We start from the raw sequence: 26,093 nt of genomic DNA, 5'->3' as shown, positions 1-26,093 counted from the left end.
CCCAGAGCAATCTAGAAATCAGGTGGAGGACGCATATAGCCTACCCCACCCGCCACCCCTCCCAGCTATGCTCACAGGTCTGGCAGAGCGGGCCAAACAGCAGCAAACTGCAAGAGTGACACAGGGAGTAGGAAGCTAGAAAGGGGGTACAAGAAAGTGGGTGGGGGCAAAGATAAGGAGAGAGCAGGGAAGAAAGAGTAAAAGGGGAAAAGGATGAAGAAAAGAAGGGAGAGATGAGGAGAAGAAAGTAAGCAGAAGAGGGCAAAGAAGCTGGGAAAACAGTAGGCCTGGATCTCCAAACCTTTTTCACTTTGTGTCCCAAAGAGGGCGTGAGGGTGTCTGAAGCAAAGCCACACAGAGAGAGCTTAACCAGCACACCGGGAGACTTGCCAGGGTGTGGGAAGACAGAAGGATAAACACAACGAGGTGACACCTTTTGGTTTGAGCAGGATGGAAAGATACCTTTTATTATATATGTAATAATTATACTTTTAAGAACTTTCATAAGGCAGTCCCAATCTAGAGACTGCCTTCCAGAGGAAATTAATTTCATTACCTTATATTCTAAGTATTTTTGAAACTCCTGATCATTACAAATAAGGCAGAGCCCACGACAGGGGACTATCCCCAAGCACGACCACATGGAAATAGATCTGACGGCCCACACTGGCTGAGGAACGGCTGAGGGACATCCTGAGAGAACGGGAAGGTTACACTATCCTTAGAGTCTCAGTTCACTTCCTAAACTCTGACGTTCTGGGGAGAAGACCTCAGAACACATGGCCATCATCGCTCAGTGGAAGAGAGGGTATTAAAACAATTTCCCCATCAAAACCAAACTAAACCCAACAACGCTCTGATTTGGGAATGTAATCACATAATACCTGCTTGGCAAAAACGTATGGTTGGCTATAGAACAAAAAGAACTATCTGAATCTAAACTATTGCCTCTTAATCCTTTAATTAGACTAAATCCTTGAGAAGGAAGCAAAATTCATTGTTACTGAAGGAAATCAAGAGCAAATACAGACTGTGACATACCTACATACACATGTGCACACACACATAACTATGTGTTCAGATAAATATGAATAAACACTCATGCTGAAGGGCTCACAGTCTAAAAAGAAATTTATTTGTTTATGAGAGCCATGATTTGGAACATTAGAAAGTTCTCTGGATAAACGCTGGGAAAAACGTGGCGAGAGGGCGAGACTCAGCAACCCCTGGGCATGTCAAAGCCCTCTTGGGTGAACTCTGTTCTGACTTCAGGCCAAAGGTGTTTGCTCGTGGTGCCCTGACATCTGAGTGGCTGGAAGGCCCTGGCTCTGGAGAACTTATTTGGGACCTTTCTTCTTCTTCTTCTTCACTGGTATTTCATCTAATATAGCATCCACTGCTACCTCAACTTGCTTTCGTAGCTTTTTCTTTTGTTTCCTTTTTTTGGGCTTTGGGGCAATGTCCTGGTCATCAGGCGGCCACACACAATCCTCTCCATCCTCAGCAGAAACACCAGAATTCTCGTCCCAACAAGGGTCTCTGAGCTGCCATTCAACTTGGTCTCTCTTCTTCTTGGCCTTGGGTTCGGTGTAATTCTCCACATTTTTATCTTTTGCCTCCTTCTTTCTTTTCTTTCCCCTTTTTCTTTCCATTTGGGTCTCTGTGAGGTCAAGCCCTGCAGCTATGACCTGTGGCTTATTCTTTAGCTCTGCCATCCGCTTGGCAAAGTACTCCTGGATGGTGAAGGCGCTGGTTGTTGTAGTGGAGGGTGCATTCCCATCTGGAGTGGCTGGGCTGGAATCATCCTAAGGTGGGGAAGAAAGTTAAAATCAGTTAGGCATCAGCTGGTTACTCCTCACAGCATCCTGGGGGCCTGCACACAGAGCTACTCTCACTCACCAGTAGACCAGGCTGAGTGCCTGGCTTCCCCCTCATCTCTTTCTCTCCCCGTTGATAGAGCTGAACTGCAAAGCACAGAACCAGGCAGCCAGACACTGGTTGAAAGCTGTATTCCACCAGACCGAAGCTAACTTCGTATGTTAGCTTCGTAAGTCACCTACCTGGAATTCTGAGTAAACAGCTCCTTAGCAACAATGTTATAAATGATGACTAAGTAACCAGAGTCTCCCTTAAAAAACATGGACACTGAAGTCCTCTAGCTTTGTGATTTTGTTGGACACCTATTTCAGCTCTGTTATCAATTAGACAAGTCTCTGTGCATTAGACCTAGAAACACAGATGACACATGCCTATGTTAACCCTTCCTATAACAGGAGCCCAACACCAACCGGAAGCTGCTGTGTCAGGAACACCTGTCTCCTCTGAAGGCAGAGGGTGGCCCTCCAGGAGAGGACACACCGTGACTGGAAGTGAAGGTGTTCCTTCCTCTTCTCAGAAAGAACAGGTTAGCATGAGGAGTCGTCTTTCCCTTGGCTGGGGGCGGAGAGAAGGGAGATGGCCCCATCCCTATGCTGACATGGATTAGATACTCATGGGTGTGTTAGTCTTTTTTCCAAATGTGAAGAATTTACTCACTCATAACAGCTGGGATTAAGTGGGGTTTATATCTTAATTTTAAATAAATACATTCAGCTGTAAGGCTTTAGAAGTGAGAAAATTCCTAATAGGCTAGAATAAAAAATGAAATGTTGGTATCACCATATGGGTTGCGGCTGGCTGGCAGTAAGGCAATGAAAACATGTGAGAGGAAAGAAAGTACCTACAAGATAAAGAATATAAGGACTCTGCTTTAAGTCATGTCAATATCTAGAACTGTGCCCACAGAAAATTTTAAAGTAATCAAGCCATTAAATAATAATGCTAAACTTAGGTTTCCATAATTACCTGGCTTCTTCCTTCATATTTACTTATTTTCACAGGAAGAGACTGGTTGTCTGACCCTTTCATGTTGGAAGGGTGGGTAAACGGTTTTCTGAATAAATCAGTTTCCAAACTAGCATTTTACAAATTATTCTGAACTTGGCAGGCAAAGTTCTGCCCGTGCAGCGAACTTTATCACAAACCAACATATATAAACGGACTATGCATTTTCTTGATACAGAACTCAAAAACCAGCTCAGTGGAATTAACGTAGCATCCTTTTTGAAATTCCAGCAGAATTAATATTCCATCAACGAACAATTGGGCTTTGAGTGTCCACTGCCCCAGGGAGCTCTCCAAAGGGTATCTCACCTTGTTATCACAACGTATCCAATCAACACACACCTTATTTTACTCAAGACCCAAAACACAAAATTGTGTGGCCGATTTTAAAATTTTGAAATGTAAAATGCAGAACATATAGAATAAACCAACTAAGCCTTGGGAAGAAGTTCAAATGTTACCTATCAGCATTCAATTCTGGCTGCAATCCCATTGGGTAATTGTGCAAAAAAATTAAAAATAGCTGCCCCAGGAGAAAAACACAAGGTCATTTGTCTTTTTATTTCTTAAATGTTGAAAAAGCTGAAGTTCTGCACAGCAGAACAAAAAGTCTCCTCAAGGTCTCCTGGTGTTAGCCAATCCGGGTTTAATGGACAAGCACGGTCTTGCCTTCCATTTAAGGGCACACAACCACACCCAGACAGTAGATAGTCTGTGAAGGTGGCCCGTTTATGTAAAACAGATCTCATTTAGTTTCATGGCATTAAAAGGAGTTTATCTTATGTGGGCCAACTCTTCTGTGTCTGAGGAACTCAAATTTAAATTATATCTTATGGCTCCTTACCTTGCTCACCTATTTATTACCTCCTGAATTCCTGCTGTTAACAGTTAAATCACAGAACTAGCTGCTGGTATTAATCACACTTTTAACTATTAGGAAATATAAGACTATTTTTGAGTCACTTGTTGAATTCAGCAGGCCTTTCTAATCCCAGAAAATAACTATGCTCATAATTAACTCCTTATGGTGATAAGGATTTTAATAACCATGGGCTACTGCACACCAAGCTTAGCAGGGCATGGAGACAAGCAAGAGGTGCCAGCACCCAAATCCGATTTATCTCAAAGAAAGTGTAGGCAAAACAAAGACTTGATGAAGGGAGCCATTTAAGGCCAAGGGCAGCCACCCTCCCACACTACAGGAATGTATCTGTTTTAAAAACCATGGTAACAGCAGGAATCAGTTGCAGATCTGAATTCCTGTAGGAGCAGTGCCCAGGATTCATACTTCATAAGTCCATATTTTATGATTTTATAAATTATAAACCTAGTTTTACTAGAGTGATTGTAATCCCAGTTTCTAGATTCTTGTCCGTGAATATGAAAAATGTACAGCTTTTCAAGAAAACAAGGACTTTTCATATTTCGTCTCTACGTCAAAGTAAGTACCGAAAAAAGCAAGAGTTACTTTCTAGTTGTTTGAAATACAAACAATTTGCACCTTTCCACATTTCCATTAAACACACAATACAACCTCAAAAAAAAAAAAATCTGTAATACCAAATGTCACTTTAACTACTTTGTAAACTTTGAGAATGCACCAGTTTGCTAACAATGTTCTAAAAACGAGTAAAATAAATTTACAAATAGGTTGAAAACTTCCAGTTCCATATTAAACACTACCAAAGGAGATATGGTTAGCTAGTCACCTTAGTAAACATTTGATTCAAGCTTAGGGATTCAGAAACTTTTTTGTTTTTTTTAAAATTCTAATTCTTTCTGTTAACTAATGGAGGTCCTCAGGTAAATCCCATAACCTCTCTAGGCTTCAATTACCTATTATCAAGCCAAAGAAGTAGGTCAAACAAAGTAACTTCATCTTTTTTTTTTTTTTTTAAGATTTACTTTTCAGCAACAGAGAGAGACAGAGTGTGAGTGGGGGAGGGGCAGAGAGAGAGGGAGACAGAGAATCCAAAGCAGGCCCCAGGCTCTGAGCTGTCAGCACAGAGCCAGACCGGGGGGGGGGGGGGGGGGGGGGGGCTCGAACTCATGGACCGCGAGATCATGACCTCAGCTGAAGTCGGATGCTTAACTGACTGAGCCACCCAGGCACCCCAAAATGAGGTAACTTCTAAGGTCCCCTGAAGGCCTAAAATTTCCTGATCTCTGAAGAGACACTTGTGGCTGGCCCCTTCTCTATGATATAAGAGAGGAGAGAAGGTTCAGTGAGACAGTATACAAGCAGGCAGATCAACTCTGTTCATTGAAAACTACCACCCCACTGCTAAGCCAAGCAGTGAGACCAATCTACCTACAGTCTACCTGTGGAAACTTTTTTATACCACTTGTAAGAACGCATGTAGCAGAAGAGCAGATCCAGTAAGACCATTCAGAAGAGGTGAAAGAGCCAAATACTGTTTTGTACTGAACAGCTGTTTAGAATTTGCTTAAAAGAACGGACACTATATAGAGGCTAAAATCAATAAAAAACAAAAACTGGAGGATGCATCTATTTTACACCTACATCCTAGAAATCATCCCAAATTCAAAGGAAGGTAGTAAAAATCTAAAACTTTAAAAAATAATAAGCTCTCATTTTGTACTTAACAATTTTGAAGGTTCTCTTTTTCTAGACCTTGGCTTGAAAATCTCCACTGATCTTTCACATACCCTAACCTTGTGTTCTCCAAAGGCACAGCAAGGGAAATGCTAATGATTTTACCCGACTAGAATAAAAAATGTGGTGGGCTTCTGTAATGAATAACCTGGCAACCTCTCCCTTGGCTTTTATGCCTCCACAATCTAGGATTCTTTAAGTCCCGGCTTGAGAACAGCATGTGCAAAAAGAAATGCGGGCTTTCGCTGGGGTCCAGTGACGCATGCAGGTGGGAGAGTCGTATGTGTTGGAGCTGGGCTCTGACATGGGCACCCCTAGCCTTTGTGCCGACCATGACTGGTCAGTTCACAAGACTCCACACTCAGCCAGGGCAGGCACGTGTCCAATGTAGCTGTGCATGCCCAGGACTTAAGATGAATAAGCTTTTCAAAGAAAGAGGTCCGTGAATGAGGAGGGGAAATGGTAATGGAAATTAATAAAACAGTTTAAAACACCTCTTCCTAAATCTGTAATCTACCCATTGTACTACCTTCTTTTTTTGTCAATCAGAAAGGCCCAAGGTACATTTAGAGACTTTAAATATTTTTGATGTATTTTAGAAACTACTCTTGTGTTGCTCTAAAAACTGTTTCATGAGTTAATACTGTCTGTTCCCAGAAAGCCTCAGTGTTCTCCTTTCTTTCAGAGCATAGAAGAGTATGTGTTGAAAAAACATTTGATAATCAGTCTTCCCAAATGATAGCTAGGGACTTAATTTCTACCCAATTAATAAATACTCTGTGGGTGAGAACTCAGGAGGACCTGTTTCTCACTTCACAGAACCTCAATGGGTTCAAGCTAGAAAAACCGTGTGGGAACACTCCATGCAATCACATACGGCAACTTTCCCCAAAGTGGCCACACCTGGGGGTACGGAAGGAAGCAGCTATCATTTCTTGGATGCCTTCAACATGCCAGTCACTTATTATCATAAGTCATCTCATGTGACCCTCAAAGCAACCCGAGGAGAGGCATTCTCTCTATTTCACAGAGGCAGAAATGGACACTCAAAACACTTAACTGTGCAGTAGATCTTGTGGCAGGAACCGGCAGCAGGGGGATTCAGCCCCAAGACTGCCAGACACAAAGCCCTTTCTCTTTCCACTCGGCATCCTAACTTTTACCCTGTCACACAGACTCACTTGTCACTGTTCCTCTCCTTCAGAAATCATCCTAAAACTGAAATATATGTTCGTTGGTCATATAACCCATGGACTCAGCTTTGATGAGGGCAGAAATTAACTGATGCAAAGCTTCAGTGTAGAAAAAAATGTCACCAGAAATAGATACTACTTTCGAAACAGAACAAAGACTCTTGTCTAGTTTGCAATTTATAAAAATAAAAAATAGCCCAAAGCCAGGTTTAAGAGTTTTTTAATTAGTCACATTAGGATGTAAATTCACTTAGCAAAGTGTGAGTGTTTTGAAGCAGGAAGAAAAAGCCAAGTCCAACCTTCCACCTAAGGCAAGACTCCCTCCTGGACAAATGTCTTACAACCTCCACCTGGACACTTTGAATGCAGACAGCGATCACTTGGTGAGGCAGGCGGCCCCTCCTACTGTTGACTTGCTTTGTCTGTTTTCTCTCAGCAACATTTAGATCAAGTGGTTCAAGACTGCATACTGTGTGCCAATTATACCGAATTACCAGTTCCCAATTACCACTGGCAGTTCCGAACAAAACAGTTTTTGTTTTGGCGGTTCCAAATTACCACTGGGATTAGGGACGGTGGGGCAGAATGGATGCAAAGGAAACAAGACCTTGCAGAGGGAGATTCTGAAGACATCAATTATAATATAACGCAACCATCTCAGGTGCCTGGAAGATGCCCCAAGCTATGCGTGTCAACTTTTCTCAAATGTCTACAGAATTATGAGTTTGTTCTTTGTTTCTCTTAAGTATTTCTCTCTAGAGGCTCTGCAGCTTAATGAGCTATGTGCTCAAGCACTTCTGGGTTCACAACCTGTGCCTTTCAAACATGTGTACTAAACTGGATTAACAGCAGAATGCCCAAATAAGGAGTATTCTCTTTATTGCTCTCAGAAGAATGTTGTTAGTATCTTGCAGGGCAGGAAAACAAAGTCTGGATTGAAGATTCAGTTAGGTGTTTGGGGCAAATATAAAATCTTAACTCATGGTAGCGGACTAGTCCAGGGGTGAGGTTTCAAAGGCAAAAGGCTTTCAGCTCACCAGCCTTTCTCATATGTCACTGCTGATCTTAAGTGATAAGATGACTGAAGCCTTTTGATTTCCACGTTAAAACACAGAGAGCATGCTGCAACAGTAATCCTTCAATGAACTTTCCTCATTGAAAGAAAAAGTAGACATCCAGAGCTCAAGAGTAATGGATTTAGCCACTGGAGTTATTAGCTCTGATAGCTATTGCCTGTGATGAACTCATGTTCACTTTCAGTCTCATCTGTCTGTCCTCAGCTTGTGTTGGATTAGTCTGTGAAAAGTTAAGAAAGCTTGGCAAGTGAGTGGTTTGAAAGAACATTTTGTATCTTTTCCAAGTTTTTCACCAGGACAGTTCTGACAAACACAAATTACGTCTTGATCTACTCTTGGGTTGTCGAAATTGCATCCATTCATTTTGGACAGATATAAATTCATGAAGTGGTTTCATCACTTGTCAAGATGAAAGTCCTGCCAGAATGTGTATGCACTAAACCCTCTGCCAATGGAGGGGGCAGGGTGGGCTGATGCAGTCACTTGGTATGTGGGCCGATGATGTTCTCGCAGATTTTTTACACATAGGTGCAACCACCTTCTTCTTCTTCTTTTTTTTTAAGTTTATTTATTTATTTTGAGAGAGAGAGAGGCAGATACAGAGAAAGAGAGTGGAGGAGGGCCAGAAAGAGAGGGAGAGGGAGAATCCCAAGCAGGCTCTGCACTGTCAGCAAGGAGCCTGATGTGGTGCTCGAACACGCAAACTGTGAGATCATGACCTGAGCTGGAACCAAGAGTCGGACGCTTAGCTGACTAAGCCACCTGGGCACCCAGGTGCATCACCTTCTTGAAGACCAAGTGCAAAACTGCCTCTTTCAACAAGCCTGATCCCTTGTGGAACATCCTGTCTTGTTTACTGTCTGTGACTAGCAATTAATTAATGACTTCTGTTTTCTGATTTTGTGTATTTGCTTTGTAAGCATCTTCCCAAGGAAATGTTAAGTTCCTTGAGGGCAAAGACCATTATTATTTCATTTATATTCAGCACACATACTCTCTAATAAGGAACAACTGCATGGTGAGTGCTCAAGGAAAGCACACAAAACACCAGCCTACAAGGCTTGAAAGATACCCCCACTGCCACCCACTGAGCCATAAGCTTTGTATTTGTTGGTACCGATATGTCTGCATGCCAAGCAGGCCTAATGACTAGAAGGTGCTTGGAAGAGTAGGAAGGAGACAGCATTTTGTAGTGTATATTCTTTCCATCCAGATGAAACCATTCCCTTCTCATCAGATGCCACCAGGCCTCCTGGTGCACACTGCTTCTCTAACTACTGCAAGGTACAGTGAGTGCCTTTCAGAGTGATCAGCCAATTACTTCCTGTGGCCCTTAGTGCTGTGGAGGAGCTCGGTCAACCAATCCACACACTTCTCTGGTCTATTACTACACGTTTCCATAGTCACCTCCCAGTTGGAAAAGAAAAAAATAGGTCCTATTGTATGAGAACCGTCACATGCACTCTGTGCACTGGGTGAACACAGCAACAAAACCACATGCATGGGCTGAACTGTTTTTGTAAAAGAAAAAGTTGGACAGCAAGAAAGTTCTCGGGCCTATCAGAGGCAAAGGTAGGGGCTTACTCTGAGAAGACAAATAGCTGGATGAAAGTTCCACTAGAAGCCCCTGGTAGCAAGCTGTTAAGGTACAGGTATGTTGTATCTTGAGCAGAAAATACAACCCGGGAAAGCCTCTGATTCTAGGGAGTCAACTAAATGGGTCTGTCTCTAAGGGGTAAGCTAAGCAGTGGTCCATACCGTTAGATAGAAAGCAAGAAGTGTGCCACCACACTGGCATTTCTTTTGCTTTCTAGGTACCTTTTTGGTTTCCGTATAATTGGAAACATTCAGTGTTTTACTGACAAAGAGCTGTTTGCACTCACAAAAGGTTTATTGAAGTGTGAAATTCTGTGTTTTGTTTTGTTTTTTTTCCAAGATCTCCATCACTCACTCTGGAGTTAGGCTAAACATACCAAGTCTCAGCTGTAACCAGTCTTAGGGAATCTACCTGGGAAACACAATTGTTTTTAGTATTAGAAAGCATCACATGGGTTAAAAACAAATGTAAAACTCCACCTGATTGAAGAGAAGTTTTGATTAAAAGTTGGGGTAAAAATAAAAAATATAATGGGGCACTTGGGTGGCTCAATTGGTTGAGTGTCTGACTCTTGATTTCGGCTCTGGTCATGATCTCAGGGTCATGGGATCGAGCCTCATGTTGGGCTCTGTGCTGTCAAGCCTGCTTGAGATTTCCTCTCTCTCTCCCTCTGCCCCTCTACCCTGCTCGTGTTCTCTCTCTCTCTCTCTCTCTCTCTCTCTCTCTCTCTCTCTCTCGGGGTGGAGGGGAGGTTTTTACATTTTATTTTTTAAATTTATTTTTGAGAGAGACAGCATGAGTGGGGGAGGGGCGGGGGAGGAGAGGGAGAGAGAGAGAGAAAATCCCAAGCAGATCCATACTGTCAGCACAGAGCCCAACGTAGAGCTCAAACTCACGAACCATGAGATCATGACCTGAGCTGAAATCTATAGAGTCAGATGCTTAACCGACTGAGCCACCCAGATGCTCCAGTTTTTACATTTTAAATTGGGGGGAAAATCAAAAGAATATGTCATGACATGTAAAAATTATATGAATTTCAAATATCAGTGTCTATAAATAAAGTTTTGAATTTCATCAGTAAAAAATCTGTAGAAGTGTGTTTTCTCTCTAGTATATAAATAAACATAGATGCTAAGTAAATATGTGCTGAACAAAGAAATGAACAAATTTATCATAAAATATGATCTGCTGTTTGGAAATGTTGGATGCTTTTGAAGTATACACACACACATACACATACAGACTCATATACATACACATATATATGGAACTGGGGGGCTTTGGATTTGATGGGAGTCTTCAATCTCTTGTCTCCTGCTAACTTCCTGAATTAATGCTAGTGAATGGTGGAGAGGCTGCTAATTGCTGTCTGACTTCAAGTAGCAAAGGATGGTAGACAAGGAGAAAGTCTGGTGATGAAGTGACCAGATATCAAAGAGAACTTTCAACACCCTATAAGCCTATAGATAACTTTCTAATAATTAGGCATCAGAACTTTGCTTGGAATTTACAAACTCCAACAAATAAACTGGACATCTCAGAGAAGATAATGGGGAACTGGAGGGGACAAAATATCTCACTCTGTACTGGACAACTGTAGAGCAATACAAATAATGCCAAATTCCTCATATGAAGGCCAATGCTAACAAAGCTGTTCATTTCTTTTTTTTTTTTTTTCCCAGTTGCCTTGTCAGCTGCTCAAATTACCATTCATTAAGAAAAGCCAACATAAACATGTTTTAAAAGGATGGTTCTCTATGGCAACAACTTCTCAAGTAACTGACATCAAAACTATTGACAAGAGTCATACAGCCTCTGGGGAAAAAGAGGGGAAAGAAAAAAGGAGCAGGTTTCCTGCCTCCCTGAAAGGTCCTAGGGCTTGGAAAGTTGCAGTGACTCATGTGACAACACTTCACAACATACTGGCCCTTATAAGATAAACGAGGCTCCTCCAAAGCTAGAAATGATCAATGTGACATAAGCACCAACTTCTTTGAATGAAATCTAAAAATAATCCAAATTGACTACATTTTATAATTCTAGGTCAACTGGTTCTCTTCGTTGCTCCCTGGAGGCAGGACAAATAGTTTTATCCACAGTTGAAGGCTAGTATCTGAATCTCAAAGAACAGAAGCAGAGGCTAACAGAGGATGTCTCTTCCATCTTTACTCCACACAAGACTTCAAAGTTGCTAAGGAATCATGAAAACTCAAATTTAGGCCCCTTATTATAGAAAGAATAGCATTTTTTGAAGAATTCAGAGAACCTAGTATTTTGAAACTAGGATTAGAACAGAAATAGTTATCTGGAATACTCAAGATTATTTTAAAGAGAGAGGTAAATTAATTAAGGTAAGTGAAATCATTAAAAAAAAAAAAAAGCCCTGGGGCGCCTGGGTGGCTCAGTCAGTTGGGCATCTGACTTCAGCTCAGGTCATGATCTCATAGTCCATGAGTTCGAGTCCCACATCAGGCTCTGTGCTGACAGCTCAGAGCCTGGAGCCTGCTTTGGATTCTGTGTCTCTCCCTCTCTCTGCCCCTCCCCTGCTCATGCTCGGTCTCTCTCTCTCTCTCTCAAAAATAAATAAAAACATTAAAAAAAAAATTAAAAATTAAAAAAAAGCCCCTTCTTCAATTCTTGCATATTATATAAGATTAATCTTTATATATATTTTTTTAATGTTTATTTATTCTTGAGAGAGAGACGAGACAGAGTGTGAGCAGGGGAGGGTCAGAGAGAGAGGGAGACACAGAATCTGAAGCAGGCTCCAGGCTCTGAGCCATCAGCTCAGAGTCTGACGCGGGGCTTGAACTCACAGACTGTGAGGTCATGACCTGAGCCAAAGTCAGACGCTTAACTGACTGAGCCACCCAGGCGCCTCTATATACTCTTTTTAATTGACCAGAAATCAAAATAACAATGAAAAACATTTAAAAATACTTTTTAGGAGTAAATTTGGTTGGGCAAAATAATTCTGTGTTTAAAGGATATTTAAGTTAGTAAGAGTACATTAAATAAAATTCTGAACTCACTGAGTCATGTAATAAAAGTAAATTACACAAGAATAAGATCTTAAAAAGGCTCAGGTCCAAACATTTGGTCCATCCAATCCTACATGAACATTCACCAGGCAGCTACTATTTACCTGACTGGGACTGGTCCCTTAGGGACTGACCCTTTAAGGACGTCCCTTAGGAGCTCCTGTTCTAAGGGAGACAGACTATAAAATAATAATACTGGTGATAATAATAATAATAATAATAATAAGAAGAAGAAGACCTGAATAGATCTCATGTAAGTAATCTTATCACAATAACAATGAAAATTAAAATTAAAAAATACATTGGGAGAATTTATTTTTAGAATAAAGAAACTAAATGGTAAGAAAACCAACTATGAAACTCGGTTCAACAAACCCATAACCAATTAAATTGAGATCATAATTCTAAAGAGCTCATAAAAAAACATTACTATTAAAAATATAATCCTCATATATTATTATACATATTAAATACACAATCTCTTAGTTTTATACAAGCTATAATAATTTTTACTTGATAAAGAAAAATGACACTATATTAAAAGTTTAAGCAAAAAGAACAAGTAAAGCTGCCTTCCTACCTGCTCAGAATCCAGAAAGGTTCTGTAAAGACCTGCTTCTTGTTTGTGGCCCCTAACTGGCTTCATCTCTCTAGAAAGTCAATGCCCTATATCACAGTGCTTCTCAGACTATCGGGGTTCGTGAAGGGCCATTTATTTTTCTTTTTAAAATCTCCAATCCATTGTGGACCAAGATTTTTGCAACATACTAAGTAAAATAAAATAGTATGAAATACTAGGAAAGTGACATTCTAAAAAGACATAAAAAACCAAAATTCCAATTTACAGAAGTTAATATCAAGGAATATAAAAGTTCTTAAATGTTTACTCTAATTTCTGTCCTTGTCCTGGGCTGGTCTGTGGACCATCCTTTGAGTGGTGGTTGTATACAGTATTAGCTACCAAAGGAACAAAAAGAAAGGTGCTGAATTCAATGTAGTACAAGTGGCAATCACCTGAGTGTCAAAAAAACCTGACTCACATCTGACAGAATATGTGATCTTGGACAAGTTATTGGCCTTTCTGGGCCTCAAAGTGAACTTTGTGCAAAGCAAGGAAGTAGGGCTACTCAATGACTTTTCTCAAACACGGTTTTGCTCTGTGTGACACTCTTTAAATGCAATCTTAAACAGGGGCCAATATGTAACGCATCAGAATTGTGGTGGAGGTGGGGTTAGGGGGACCCAAAGCTCATGTCCTAAGCCTACTCTGCCCTTGTAAGGCCCCTGAGGCGTCTCTGAGGAACTCCTAGAGCTCTATGAATAAAGGTGCAAAAATGGCAGCTATGTTTTTTAAGGTCCATTACAATTCTAACACTGTAATGTGTAGTCTTGATAATTTCACAGCACTCAGAATCAGGAGACGAAGAAGCTTTCAAGAATAAAATCAGGCTTCTCTCTCTCTGTGTGTCTCTCTCTCAAAAATAGATAGATAAACATTAAAAAAAGGGGCAGGGGGGACGTTGTCTGGATGGCTTAGTTGGGTAAGCGTCTGACTCTTGATTTCGGCTCTGGGGATGATCTCACAGTTTGTGGGATCAAGACCTGCGTGGGGCTCTGCACTGATAGCGTGAGGCCTGCTTGAGATTCTTTGTCTCTCAAAAATAAATAAATAAACAAACAAACAAACATTAAAAAAAGGAATAAAATCAGGCTTTTGCTATTATATAATATGCACAATTCTTAAAGTTGTCATTCGCTTTTAAAATTTCAACAATTAGCTGTCTATCAGAACTGTCCAGTGACCAATTTCTTTCAAAAATGGTAACGAGGTATCAAGCCTGGTCTCCTCAATACTGTAAAGTCTTACGTTGCAAAGCAGGTCCTCTCCTCTCTGAGGACCCGATGATTCAGAATGTTGTCAAGGTTGGCTGACTCTTCTGACTTTATGTGGTTTAGCTCCAAAGAAGGCCCAGAGGGGATGGTAATGCTCAGAACCCCATCACCGGTGTCCCTTCAGACTATAGCAAGAGAAGCAAAGCATAGCTTGCTCACCAGTCAAGGCTGCACTCTAACCCAAAGGAAAGTTGCTCTTCATCCTATTTTCATAACATCACAGCATGAAAATCTGGGAGAGAATGTTATTTCTGTTTTCCTGGCAGGACAGAGGGATAGAAGGAAAAATGAGCCAATATTTCACTCTTCTCTTCCAACACTGGGCCATCTGTGTGTCAATTTCTTATTATCACAAAGGCTCTCAAAACCATGCGCTTGATCTGTCAACAAACAAAAAGCCAAATCTAATCCACTCAGTACAAACCTACGCCCTGGCAAAAGTCTAACCAAACAAAACAGTCCAACGACTTACAACTCTTGGGTTGTTTTGGTAGTCCTTCCCTTCACTCCCCCACTTCTTCTTCTTCTTGTTTAATGAATGTCTTCTTATAAATTAGTTTGTTACCTATTAACTGACATACATTTTTACTGGTACTAAAACAACTTTCAAAAAAGCAATGACCCACTTTCTCCATTCTGGCTCTTATAGAAAGTAGAGGCAGGCCCCCAAGCTCTGTTTGAAGTCCTTGCTGCCAGGAGATGGTCGGTTTATGTCTCTTGTCCTAGGACAGGAAAAGGATGCACTCTCAGCACTGTGTGCTAGGGAGAGATAAGGCCAGAGATTTCTGTCCTCAGCACCTTATCAGCTTTTCCTGCTACTTTCCAGAGCAGACAGCATCATGACTGGCAATAAACTAAACTAGTCTAAGGGGGGCTGGGTGTGTGAGCAGCTTGAGATTGGAAGGAGTGAGGTAGGAAGGGGTACAGAATGAAGAGATGAGGTTTTTAATATATCTTAAAATGGTGTGGCCCAAATAAAACTGCCCCCCTCCTTTTACTAAACACACACATTTTACATCTCTTTTTGCTAAAACTGCAGTAACAGGAATAAAAGTTTTTGTAAGAACTTCCTTTCTGGTTGGAATGCACCACCACTTTCCTTGCTTTGGGCCCTGCCCCTAACTGCTTTGTGCTACTGGCTCCTGGGCACGTAGCACAGGACCCATCTGCTGTCTATGCTCTGACAGGGGCCTGTAAACCATAGGCTGCAGACAGAAGGCTTTCTATGGGCACACATGCCTCATTTAGACAACCAGTGTTTTCTGGGGCCAATTCCATTTCCATATTGCAAAGGAACAAGCGAGGCTATGAGACAGTCCTCCAAATATACAAGGATGTCACTGGTGACCTCTTTCATTCTGCAAAAAATGACACTTCTGAATTCAAGAAGGATTCTATGCTTCTTCAGAAATCCTGGTCTTTTTTGGGCTGGGAAACAAAGATAGCTGCTGGAGAAGAATCTAGACCAAGTAGGAAAATTTAAAATTAGTTATGGCCTCGTTATTTCTAATTTAAAAATTTAGCAGTCTTCTTTTTAAACCTTTTACCACGAAAATTGTTAAACACAGAAAAGCAGAGAAAATAGTAAAACGAACCCAATACCCATTACCCAGCTTTAACAATTATCAACCCATAACCATTACCAACTCTACTCCCATTAATTCAAAGCAAATCAAAGATATCATATACTTTCATCTATAAATGTTTTAGTGTGTCTAAAAGATAACAGCTCTAAAAAAAATCCCTAACTTTAATATGATCACATAAAAAGATTAATAGAAAATTCTTTAACATCACTAAATATTTAGTCTGTGTTCACAATATTTTTATTGACTTTTAAGTTCTTACTACAGTTCATTTGAATCAGCTTCCAAATAAGGTCCATATACTGTGATTAGCTGATATGTCTCATCTTTTAGGCTATTGGTTCTCATTCCCTCATTTGTTTTTGCAACTTCTTATTGATGACACCAAGGTATCTGTGCTATAAAGTTCTCCCAGAATCTGAATTTTGCTGAATTGATCCCTGTGGTATGGTATGGGTTAGCACATTCCTCTGTCTAATGCATGCCCTGTAGAGTTAAATCTAGAGACAGCTTTATTTTCTAACGTAGCACTTCTCCAATATGGCATGCTCCTTTATGAAAAACTGGGATGGATTCATGGTTAAGTGAACTTGTGAAGCAAACTTATGCTATTCTTCCCTTTGGTTCATAAAGCACTCTATCATCTGATATACCCAGTAGCTGTTAAACTTCAGAACTTCCCAAACTATTTCACACTGGAACCCTTTTTGGTATAAAATCCATCAACAACCTGTGGAATTAGTGTTCTGCTGAACCTGCTTTAAGGTCTATTCGCACAGACACCCTATGATCTGGATAAGACGAGTTCTCCTGATTAAATCCTATAGCTTAATCTTTCATTTACCTTGTTCTGTCTAAGGGGGTGGGCTTTCTACCAACGAACCACACATTTTATGCAAAACTGGCAGACACCTATTAGGGAAGTGAAAAGAAGACCAGACAAGTATTCCGTTATGAACAACCAGCTTGCCAGGTGGCCTTGGCAAAAGAGGCTAGCTCTTCCCTAGATATCCCATTATTGAAATGGGAATATCCATTCCCAGGCTTAGTTAGAAATATCATTCTTTGATCTTGGAATGGGAGATGGCAGAGAAATAACATGTCCTAAATCACACAAGTATGTGTGGCTCAAGTTTTAAAATGGCATGTAATCTAATCACATTTTGTTTTCAGGATTATGTAAGAGCTATATATTCTGACCAGTGGGATAACCAGAGTGAAGAAAGATCTTAGGACCAGGTTCCATTTAAAAGTCTGTGTAAAGTTCAAACTACAGAATTGTAAATAATTTCTAATATGATCAAGAGGATAAAAATGGAGAACATAATCAAGAATCAATAAACACATAACAAAATTAAAATTTAAGAAAATCCTAAAAATAAAATGGAAAAACACGTTGGCTTTGTACCAGTTGTTGCACCAGTTGTTGGATACCTACGCAGAACAGAATTCCAAATAACTTTAAAACACTGTAATTTGATTGTGCATACCCTAATGGGATATACCCTAAAGACAAAAAGAACTGGTAAAACAAAACAAAACAACTCCTCAAATCTACTTTTTTTTTGATAATCAAGTTATTGGTGTTATTTTGTGACTATCATGTATGTAATGAGAAATAAGCAAATGAGTAAAATAACTGTTTAATGCTTTTATTTCTAGACTCCATAGATTCCAGGAATTATTAATTCTAACTTAATAATAATTCTATTTAATAATAATTCTAACTTAATAATGTTAAGTCCGGTGGTCCTGAATTTTGAATCAGTAATATGAGTAGAAACTCAATATATTTTATCATTAAAAAAAAGTATAGTTCTATCCATGTAACAAGAACTAGAATAAAGGCAAACCTAATATCAATTAGCAACCCTACTGCCCAGATTGTGGTCTCTAAATATCATTTACCATCAAAAGGAACCAGGGAGAAATGGATGACTCCAAGTCTGGGGCAGCAAATGTACAAAGTTAAGTCCAGAAAATCTTTCACCAAGTAGGAAGGAATGATCAAATATCATTATAGGGTCATGTCAAAAGAATTCAGGAACCAACTTGAAGAGGCATCCACTAGGCAAAGATGGAAAACGTGATCATCGATAAAAATAATAAATGCAATGTACTGAAACGTAACAGATATATTTCACTCCATGAGTGATGCACAAAGGAAAATTCATTGGTCCACATTCAGAGAATGCTAGAGAACCTCCCCTATTTGAAAACTGGTAAATAAAGAAAACAAATAAAATGTCTATCATTTATTTATTACCTCAGGTTAAACAGTTAGTGGGTATGTGAAAATTTCTATTCTAAATTTCATTCTAAAATTGAAAAAAGAAAAAAAAAAGAACGAGATTTGGAGAGAATCCACAGAATGAAAGAAACAAAACCTATATCAACCAATTGTTAGATGTGACTCTTATTTGGATCCTGAGTCAAAGAGATTTAAAAGAAAGACAAAATTTGTAACATTTACAAAAACTGCAACTGAACACTTATTATCGATGATAGCACACAATTATTATCAATTTTTGTAGAGTATAATAGTCATGGAGTTATGTAAAAAAGTCCTTTAACTTTTAGACATGTATGCTGAAGTACTGAAATATTTATGATGAAATGTTATGAGTTCAGGGATTTATTTCAAAGTACCACAGCAGGCAGAGGTGTCTGGGGTATGTACCCCTCTCTATCCACCTTCACAATGTAGCCATATCAGTATGCCAGTTGTCCCCCAAAAAGGCCCTTTGCTTTTTCAAGGATGTGTGTCTTTGTGGAGATGCTCTTCTTTCCTCCTTGTGAGGCCTTTCAGGCTGGCCAGCTACTACCTTCTTTAATCTGTGCACGCTGAATTCATCACTACCTCACATACGTCCCCAGTCCTCTGGCTCACCTCTTCTCCAGTTGACTGTATACATCTTGACTTCCCAACTAGACGGTGAGTAGGGACTGTGTCTTACTCATTTAATCATTTGTCATGCAATAGTGCTACTGGGTGACAAGGACAAACATCCAAAATAGAAGAAGGAACTGGAAAAGTCTCAAGCAGGGGAAGTACATAGGAAGAAAACAATTATGATAATATTTCTTAGAAGAATGATGAAATGAGAGATTATTACACTGCCGGAGTCAGGACCAAGACTCTAGCCTCATGTAAAGACACCGAGTAGGCCTCAGCTTGATCCTGTAGCTTCAAAGTACAGATAAATGGAAAGCAGGCTCTGTTTATGGCTCACTCATTACTTCAACTAACTGACCTATAATTTTATCTATTAATTTTAAGAAAGTGCCAAGGTGTCATTTCTAGATCCTTATAAGGAAAAAGGAGTCTGAAATAAAATGTGACCAATGATGATAATGTGTCATGCATCATGCATAATAGAATTCTAAGTAACCAGGATCCATTAAAAACAAAGTAATATGAATGCCATGCTTTTGCTTCCCTAATAATATATTTATCATCTTAAAAGGGAGGAAAGGATGGGTTGAGCATTAAGGATGATAATCTAAAATTAAATGATTGGATTTAACTAAATTAATAGGGTCAATATTTAACTTTAAAAAGTATATCATAAGTTTTTTAAAAAATTTTCTTAGGATCACAAAGTAAACAGGCACACAATTTCCAATCTGGAACTTGAACAATTATGGAATAAGAATTAGAAAAATATCTAAAGCTAACACTCTATTTACAAGTTTCACTGATACACAGAAATAAAACTAACTTTACTGATTTCCAGAGTCTATCAACAATTTCCTATAATATAAAGCCACCTTCCTTTTAGAAAGGGTGTTGATACGAATGTTCAGATTTTACTTAAGTATTAAATATCTCCCCCAGGTCACCTTTCCTGTTTGTAGAAACAGAAACCCCACCAAATTTAAGTTATTGAAATCAAGATATAAAATAAGTTTAGGCACTTGTGAAAAAGTAAGTGACTTGGAGTTCAGGCTAACAAAATGTTTCAGTATCAGTCAAGTAAAACTTAGAGCCTCCACATGATTTTAACAGTTGGAATGAGAATGACAGAAGGGGTCCTAGATGTCAGGGGACAGTAGTGACTGGAGGCTGGCTGTCATTACTGCTACTACTCTGTTTGAAACAACTCTCTCTGATGAAGAAAAGATAAATAAAACCCCAACCATTGTAACCTTATGCTGTTTGCAAAGTCTGAGTGCCATTAGAAGAAATAAACCTCTGGGTGAACTTCCTAGAGGCTCAGATAAGAATGAACAGAACCTTGGCAATCAGAAAGACCTACCAGTACTGTGATTTCTGACACACACACAGAACTTCTAATTTAAATCTTATGGAAGAAAAAAATAATTATTTGGAAAATTCCCATAAAGTTTTAGGTTAAGGACTGAGTTTTAAACAGAATTTTTTGGTTGTTATAAAGCAGTTCCAATGGAATTACATAACATTACAATTTAATGACTGATAAGCATCAAGAAATATGCTAAACTACACTTAGAGCTGTTAGTGAGATACTAATTTAGGGCTGGGTTTAAGTTTCTCACATTATTTCTATGGAAGAACTGGCCCTATGTGTGGCCACTATGAAAAATATGGAGCATCCTCAAAAAATTAAAAATAGAACTACCATATGAGCAACTAATTAAACTTCTGGGTATTTATCTGAAGAATAAGAAAAGACGTATGTACTCCAATGTTTATTGCAGCATTATTTTCAATAGCCAAGATACAGAAACAACCTAAGTATTCACTGATGGATTAACTGATAAGAAGATGTGGTATATGCAATGGGATATCACTTTGCTCTAAAAATGAATGAAACTGGGGCACCTGGGTGGCTCAGTCGGTGGAGCGTCCGACTTCGGCTTGGGTCATGATCTTGCAGTTGACAAGTTCAAGCCCCGCATTGGACTCTGTGCTGACAGCTCAGAGCCTGGAGCCTGCTTCGGATTCTGTCTCCCTCTCTCTCTGCCCCTCCCCCACTCATGCTCTGTCTCTCAAGGATAAATAAATGTTTAAAAAAATTAAAAATTAAAATGAATGGAAAAAAAAAAGGACTGGCCCTAGTAAATTAACAATAAGAATCCTCCTTAAAAGTTTACCTTAGAACCAAAGTCTAAAAAAAGACAAGATTATTAAGCTTGATCCAACAGTGTTTCAATGACAAATTCTCTAAATGACATGATTACAAAATAGGCTGAATTACAAAGAATTCCTATGGCCAAGGGAAATACCTCAATTACTTAAAAGAAATTCTTTCAGGTAGCTTCAAGCAATTTAATGATCTCATTTATACAAACAATTTGCTGTACTAATTACAATTAGTTCTCATCAAGTAAGTGGTTTTTTTCCTGTGGAACACAGGCTCTTAAACTCCAAACTTCAATAAGAAATTAAAGAAAATCTTGACTGTAAATACTTTTCACAACACTGAAGAAACTAGTGTTGAAAGGTCAATTTTTAGGTACCCAATTTGGAATGTATGTTGCTTGTCTATGTACATCTACATCTATACACACACACACCCTATGTAAGGTTAGAGTAATGCATTGTTATAAAGGAACATAAACAATGCACTGTGACTACTTCTTTCCTCCTCAGACAAGTACTGAAATTTGTTGCTAGGCACACCAAATTCCAGATGGCAGAATTAGTTACCTAAAAAGACTCTGGAATGTGTCTATCACTAGATTAAAGGATTTTACCTGGTTAACTCGGCAGAACTAGAACACAGTAAGTAGAAAGATAAGGCTGTCCATTTTATTGCTGAAGGTGCACAGATTCTCTGTGACATGAAATGTTCAGATTGTACTTAGGTAAAGTAGCTTCCCCAGGTCAGCATTTCTATTTATAGAAATAGAAACTCCACCAAGTTTAGATTACTGAAGTCAAAACATAAGTTTAAGCATTTGTTAAAATGCTATTTGGAGTTCATGATCCTAGTGATTTTTTCCACATTTTCATTAACCCAAAATGCCCTGTAATGCTATACAATAATCCTCTGTCCTTTGTTTGTCAATATATCTAAAGAGTCACTGAAAGTAATCAGCCAGCTGAAGTTTTTGATGGCCAGAGAAATCTAACATTTTCTCAGTTTCTCTGTTGTTTTGTAGTAACTAACTGTGTAAATTTGTGACAGTCTGATGGAAGGGATGAATAAGTTAGGTATAATTTATCACGTGCCACCAAGGGAAGCGCCTTAAACTGCAGGTGAATTTCTCAAGGCAATTGTATCTGGTAATTAGCTGCCAAAGGCAAGTGTGAATGGTGTGGACACTTTCTGCAGTCAGTGAAAATGTGAAGAGGCCCTGATGCCATTGCTTACTCTTCTCAACTAGTCCGTTCTGTGATATCTGTTTTTCACACCAAGTAGCTCATCCATGGCTGGTAAACAGGGGACTAGTAATGGTAAAATGTGGAAGCCGTGTATTTTTCCTAGACCAGAGGAACCAGGACCGTGTGGACAGAATCACACCCCCAGAAGGCAAGAAAAACCCCAAAATCTCTCAGTTTGGCTGCTGTGCAGGCAGGATCCCTTTAGTTCTATTTTCAGAAAATTAAAATGAGCACAGGTAATGAATGCTGTGCTGTACCCCCAAACCCACCCTTCAGACTAAAGGGTCTGCTCCCCAAGGGCTGTCAACTCTCAGCTGTCAGTCCTCTCTGGGAATAGCCACCTGACCTAAGGTCACGCCCCCATTCCTGGAGAGGGAAGCTGAACCCAGTGACTGGCCAATGCAGGGCCACAAAGACCCAGCCTCTAGGGCAGCTTTGAAGAGGGCCCTGTGGAGTCAGTTGAGGACATGTGACCATATAATAGCAGGCCAACTTCTCTCTTTGCCCAATCCTGCTTCCTCTGTCTTTGCACACGCCCACCCCCAGCTAGTAATCTCGAAAACACCTCCCAATACGCTTCCTACAATGCTAAACTCGCATCCATTTTTAGAGTCTGCTTCACCCAGATTTGCAACCACACTGGCATCCAGGGCTCTTGCCCCAAAGAGCTCTCAGCTGGTAGCAGATTCCATGCCCCTGTGTTCACCTAAATGGTGGCCCACAACTCAGAGCTCCGCTTCCATCCTTAGTAACTGAGCACCAACAAGCCAATGTGTTCACTCTATTTGTTTCTGAGCATTTTTAAGATCTCCTAAGTAGTCTCCCTCGTCTGAGTGAATTACCATGAGCCAACAGCTACTGTGTGTGTGTGTGTGTGTGTGTGTGTGTGTGTGTGTGTGTATAAGAGAGGAAAAGAGATGGTGGGGGAACAACATGTGTGTTCTTAGTTACAAAACTGCATCGATTTATTAATCTGCCTCTTACCTGTCTTTTCCCATAAGTTCTATTCTTTATAATGTGGAATTTGCAAAATGTAACATTTTTCATGAACACATATCTTGTGTTATAGCAGAAATGCCTCTACTTGATATTATTTGTATTATATTTATATTTGACATTATCTTGGAAGAGCTTACAATACTATCTATTGTCTCTCAGATTACATTGTAAATTACATGAAGGCAGGAACCATATACCTGGTAAAGAGCCATGCAAATAAAATTAATGATAAAAGGGGGGCCAGCAGGGATGGTAACTTACGTTATAAAATGATTCAGTGTAGCATTTCTTTAAAAAGTGAATGTATTAAAGGACACTCTAAAGATAAAAACAACATCCAGAATATGGAAAATTCTGTAAGACAAGGACCCAAAGTATCTTCAAAAATAAACTGCAAGGAAAAAAGAAGAAATGAAAACCTACAGGTTAAGAGTAAAAAACATTATCAATCTCTTTGTGTTTCATATCTGTATCCCCATTGTCCTAGGATCATGTGTGATGTGTGCTAGATATTCAGTAAATATTTGTTGGTTGAATAAGAAAAACTGAAAAGGCCAAATGACTAAATAAATGAATAACTATTAGTCATTATTAATATCCCCAATTATTTTCTCAAAGCCAGAGTTTTGGCACATCAGATACAGTATCACATAAATATTTACAATGAATAAAAATTTCAATATCAAATGGCAGTTTATAATAAAAAAAATTACCAATCACAATATACAGATCTTGTTAGAATCCTAATTCAGACACACACATGCATACTAAAAGATTATGAGACAGCTGGGGAAATGTGAACACTGACTGGATTTGATAAGTAATTGCGGTTAATTTTTTTAAGGTATAATAATGGTACTGTGGTTGTGTGTTTGAGAGTCCTTATCTTTAAGAAAAGAGTCTTTATCTTTAAGAGGTGTATAATGAAATGCTAAAATAAGAAACTAAGATCAAATGATATGATGTCTGGGAATTGCTTTAGTAACTGGGGAGAGAATGGAGTACAGCTGACACAAGACTGGCCATGGACTGATCGTTGTTAAGCTGGGAATGAGTACGTAGGAACTCTTGTTACTTGGCTTTTATTACATTTTAAGTTTACCACTATGAAATGTTTTTAAAAGTGAATGTACGTCTGCTAGTGTATAAGGACAATTTTTCCTGGAGTGCAGTAAGTAACCCAGGGCATCTGTGCATAAGTGAAAGTGATCACTAACTGGCCTGACACTGGCAGGTCCATTATCATAAGAGAAAAACCATCGTGGACTCCTACAGAAGAGACCAGGCAGAGGGGAACCCAAACAAGGCAGCAAGGTAATCCCATCTGTGCGCTGACTCAGACGGGAAAAGAGAAGCCAGCAAAACGATGCGTTTCCCATATGAGATCATGGATTGGCCACCAGCAGCCACTACTAATGTTAGAACAGGGTTTTTCCCTGAAAGAGTCACAATTCCTCTCGCTAGCAAAACAGGAACTGATCCTAACAGGAATATTATGTAATACCAGGGAACTGAGGACACTGGGGGAAAAGCAGGATGAGGGGTAGAGAAGAGTGACAGGATGAAGCTGGAGGCGGGAATGGAAAAGCCTCTCAGCAGCCCTTAAAGGGATCCAGCCCAGGACAACTTCCTGCAGCCTCACCCCTTTCAGCCAGTTTCTTCTTTCCCTCGATTACCAGGTAACTTCTAGGCCATCAGAACATGACAAGGGAATCTTCTCCACAAAGAATGAGCAGAATTAAGGAGATGCTAGGTAAAGGGAAGAACAATGGGCCAACGAGAGGGGGGACATGCTGGGCATGTGCCCTTTCACTGCAGAGAGAGCAGCGGTCATTCCTAAAAGCAAGGAGCGTTTTAGGAATGCAGCCAACCAGCACACAGCCCGCAAGCAAGCAACACACTCCACAGGCTTAGTGGCAGAGCTAAAAAGGCAAGTTCCTAAAGAGACCTGAGCCGAAATCAAGAGTCAGACATCCAACTGACTAAGCCACCCAGGCACCCCTGTCTTCTGCTTTTATAATAAAAAAATCATTTGAGGGGCACCTGGGTGGCTCAGTGGGTTTAGTGTTCGACTTTGGCTCAGGTCATGATCTCACGGTTCATGGGTTTGAGCCCTGCGTCAGGCTTTGTGCTGACAGTGCAGAGCCTGCTTGGCATTCTCTCTCCCCCAGTCTTTCTGCCCCTCCCCCACTCATGTTCTTTCTCTTTCAAAAATAGACATTATAAAAAAAAAATTTTTTTTAATCATTTGAAATTCACCCCCTGCCCCCAACACACACAGGAAAAAACCTACAAGCTTAGGGCAGATTGCTCTTTCCTCCAAGAGGATCATGTTTGGGTCAGACTACAGTCATGCCCAAGTGGCAGGTGAACTAATCAGAGCAGGCGGCATCTTGGAGCTACCTATGCCACCAGCTCCATGCTCTTTCCCTCATCTCTTTCACTTCCAGATGGCCCTAATGCCTCTCTCAAGGTCCTTCCCCCCATCATACCACATCAGCTTGAATGTATAGGGATTCTAATGAGGCCAAATGAAAAAGCCTCTGTCACATGTAGTGATAACAGAAAGTAGCCAAATGAGAATAAGGAAGCTGACCAGGAAGACAAGGTTCGAGGGGAGAATGGGTTTGGCAGATGTGGATGGATCCACGAGAAAAGCACTCACAACATCAAATAAAGTGAGTGTGTGTGGGGGGGAAACACAACTAGTTAACAGTAATAGCAAGGAAATGATAAGCAAGTGAATGTACAGTGAGTGAGAATAAAGTAAAAGCGTGACTGCATGGAAGGCCCAGGTGGCAGACACATTCTGTTAACTACTGTTTCATTGTTGATCAGTAGCCACAGACTTACTCCTCCCTTGTGTCTTTCCAAATTGCAGAAATAATCACACCC

General features: G+C 39.9%; 1 protein-coding gene across 1 annotated transcript in view; it reads right to left on the bottom strand.

Annotated features, from left to right (window-relative positions):
* Positions 1-1,113: 1,113 nt before the first annotated feature.
* The window catches only part of PINX1 (PIN2 (TERF1) interacting telomerase inhibitor 1), an 87,164-nt gene continuing 62,184 nt past the window's right edge, over positions 1,114-26,093 (bottom strand). Inside the window, exon 7 of the mRNA XM_047092226.1 lies at positions 1,114-1,805. Within this exon, the coding sequence (XP_046948182.1) occupies positions 1,338-1,805 (468 nt within the window). The 3' untranslated portion in view covers positions 1,114-1,337. The remainder of the gene's footprint in view (positions 1,806-26,093) is intronic.

Source organism: Lynx rufus, unplaced genomic scaffold, assembly GCF_022079265.1.
Source record: "Lynx rufus isolate CCGP_SWC_20201006 ecotype Redwood Valley unplaced genomic scaffold, mLynRuf1.p SCAF_3, whole genome shotgun sequence".
Classification (NCBI taxonomy): domain Eukaryota; kingdom Metazoa; phylum Chordata; class Mammalia; order Carnivora; family Felidae; genus Lynx; species Lynx rufus.
Note: the sequence above shows the minus strand (reverse complement) of the source record. Positions and strands in the feature narration are given on the sequence as shown.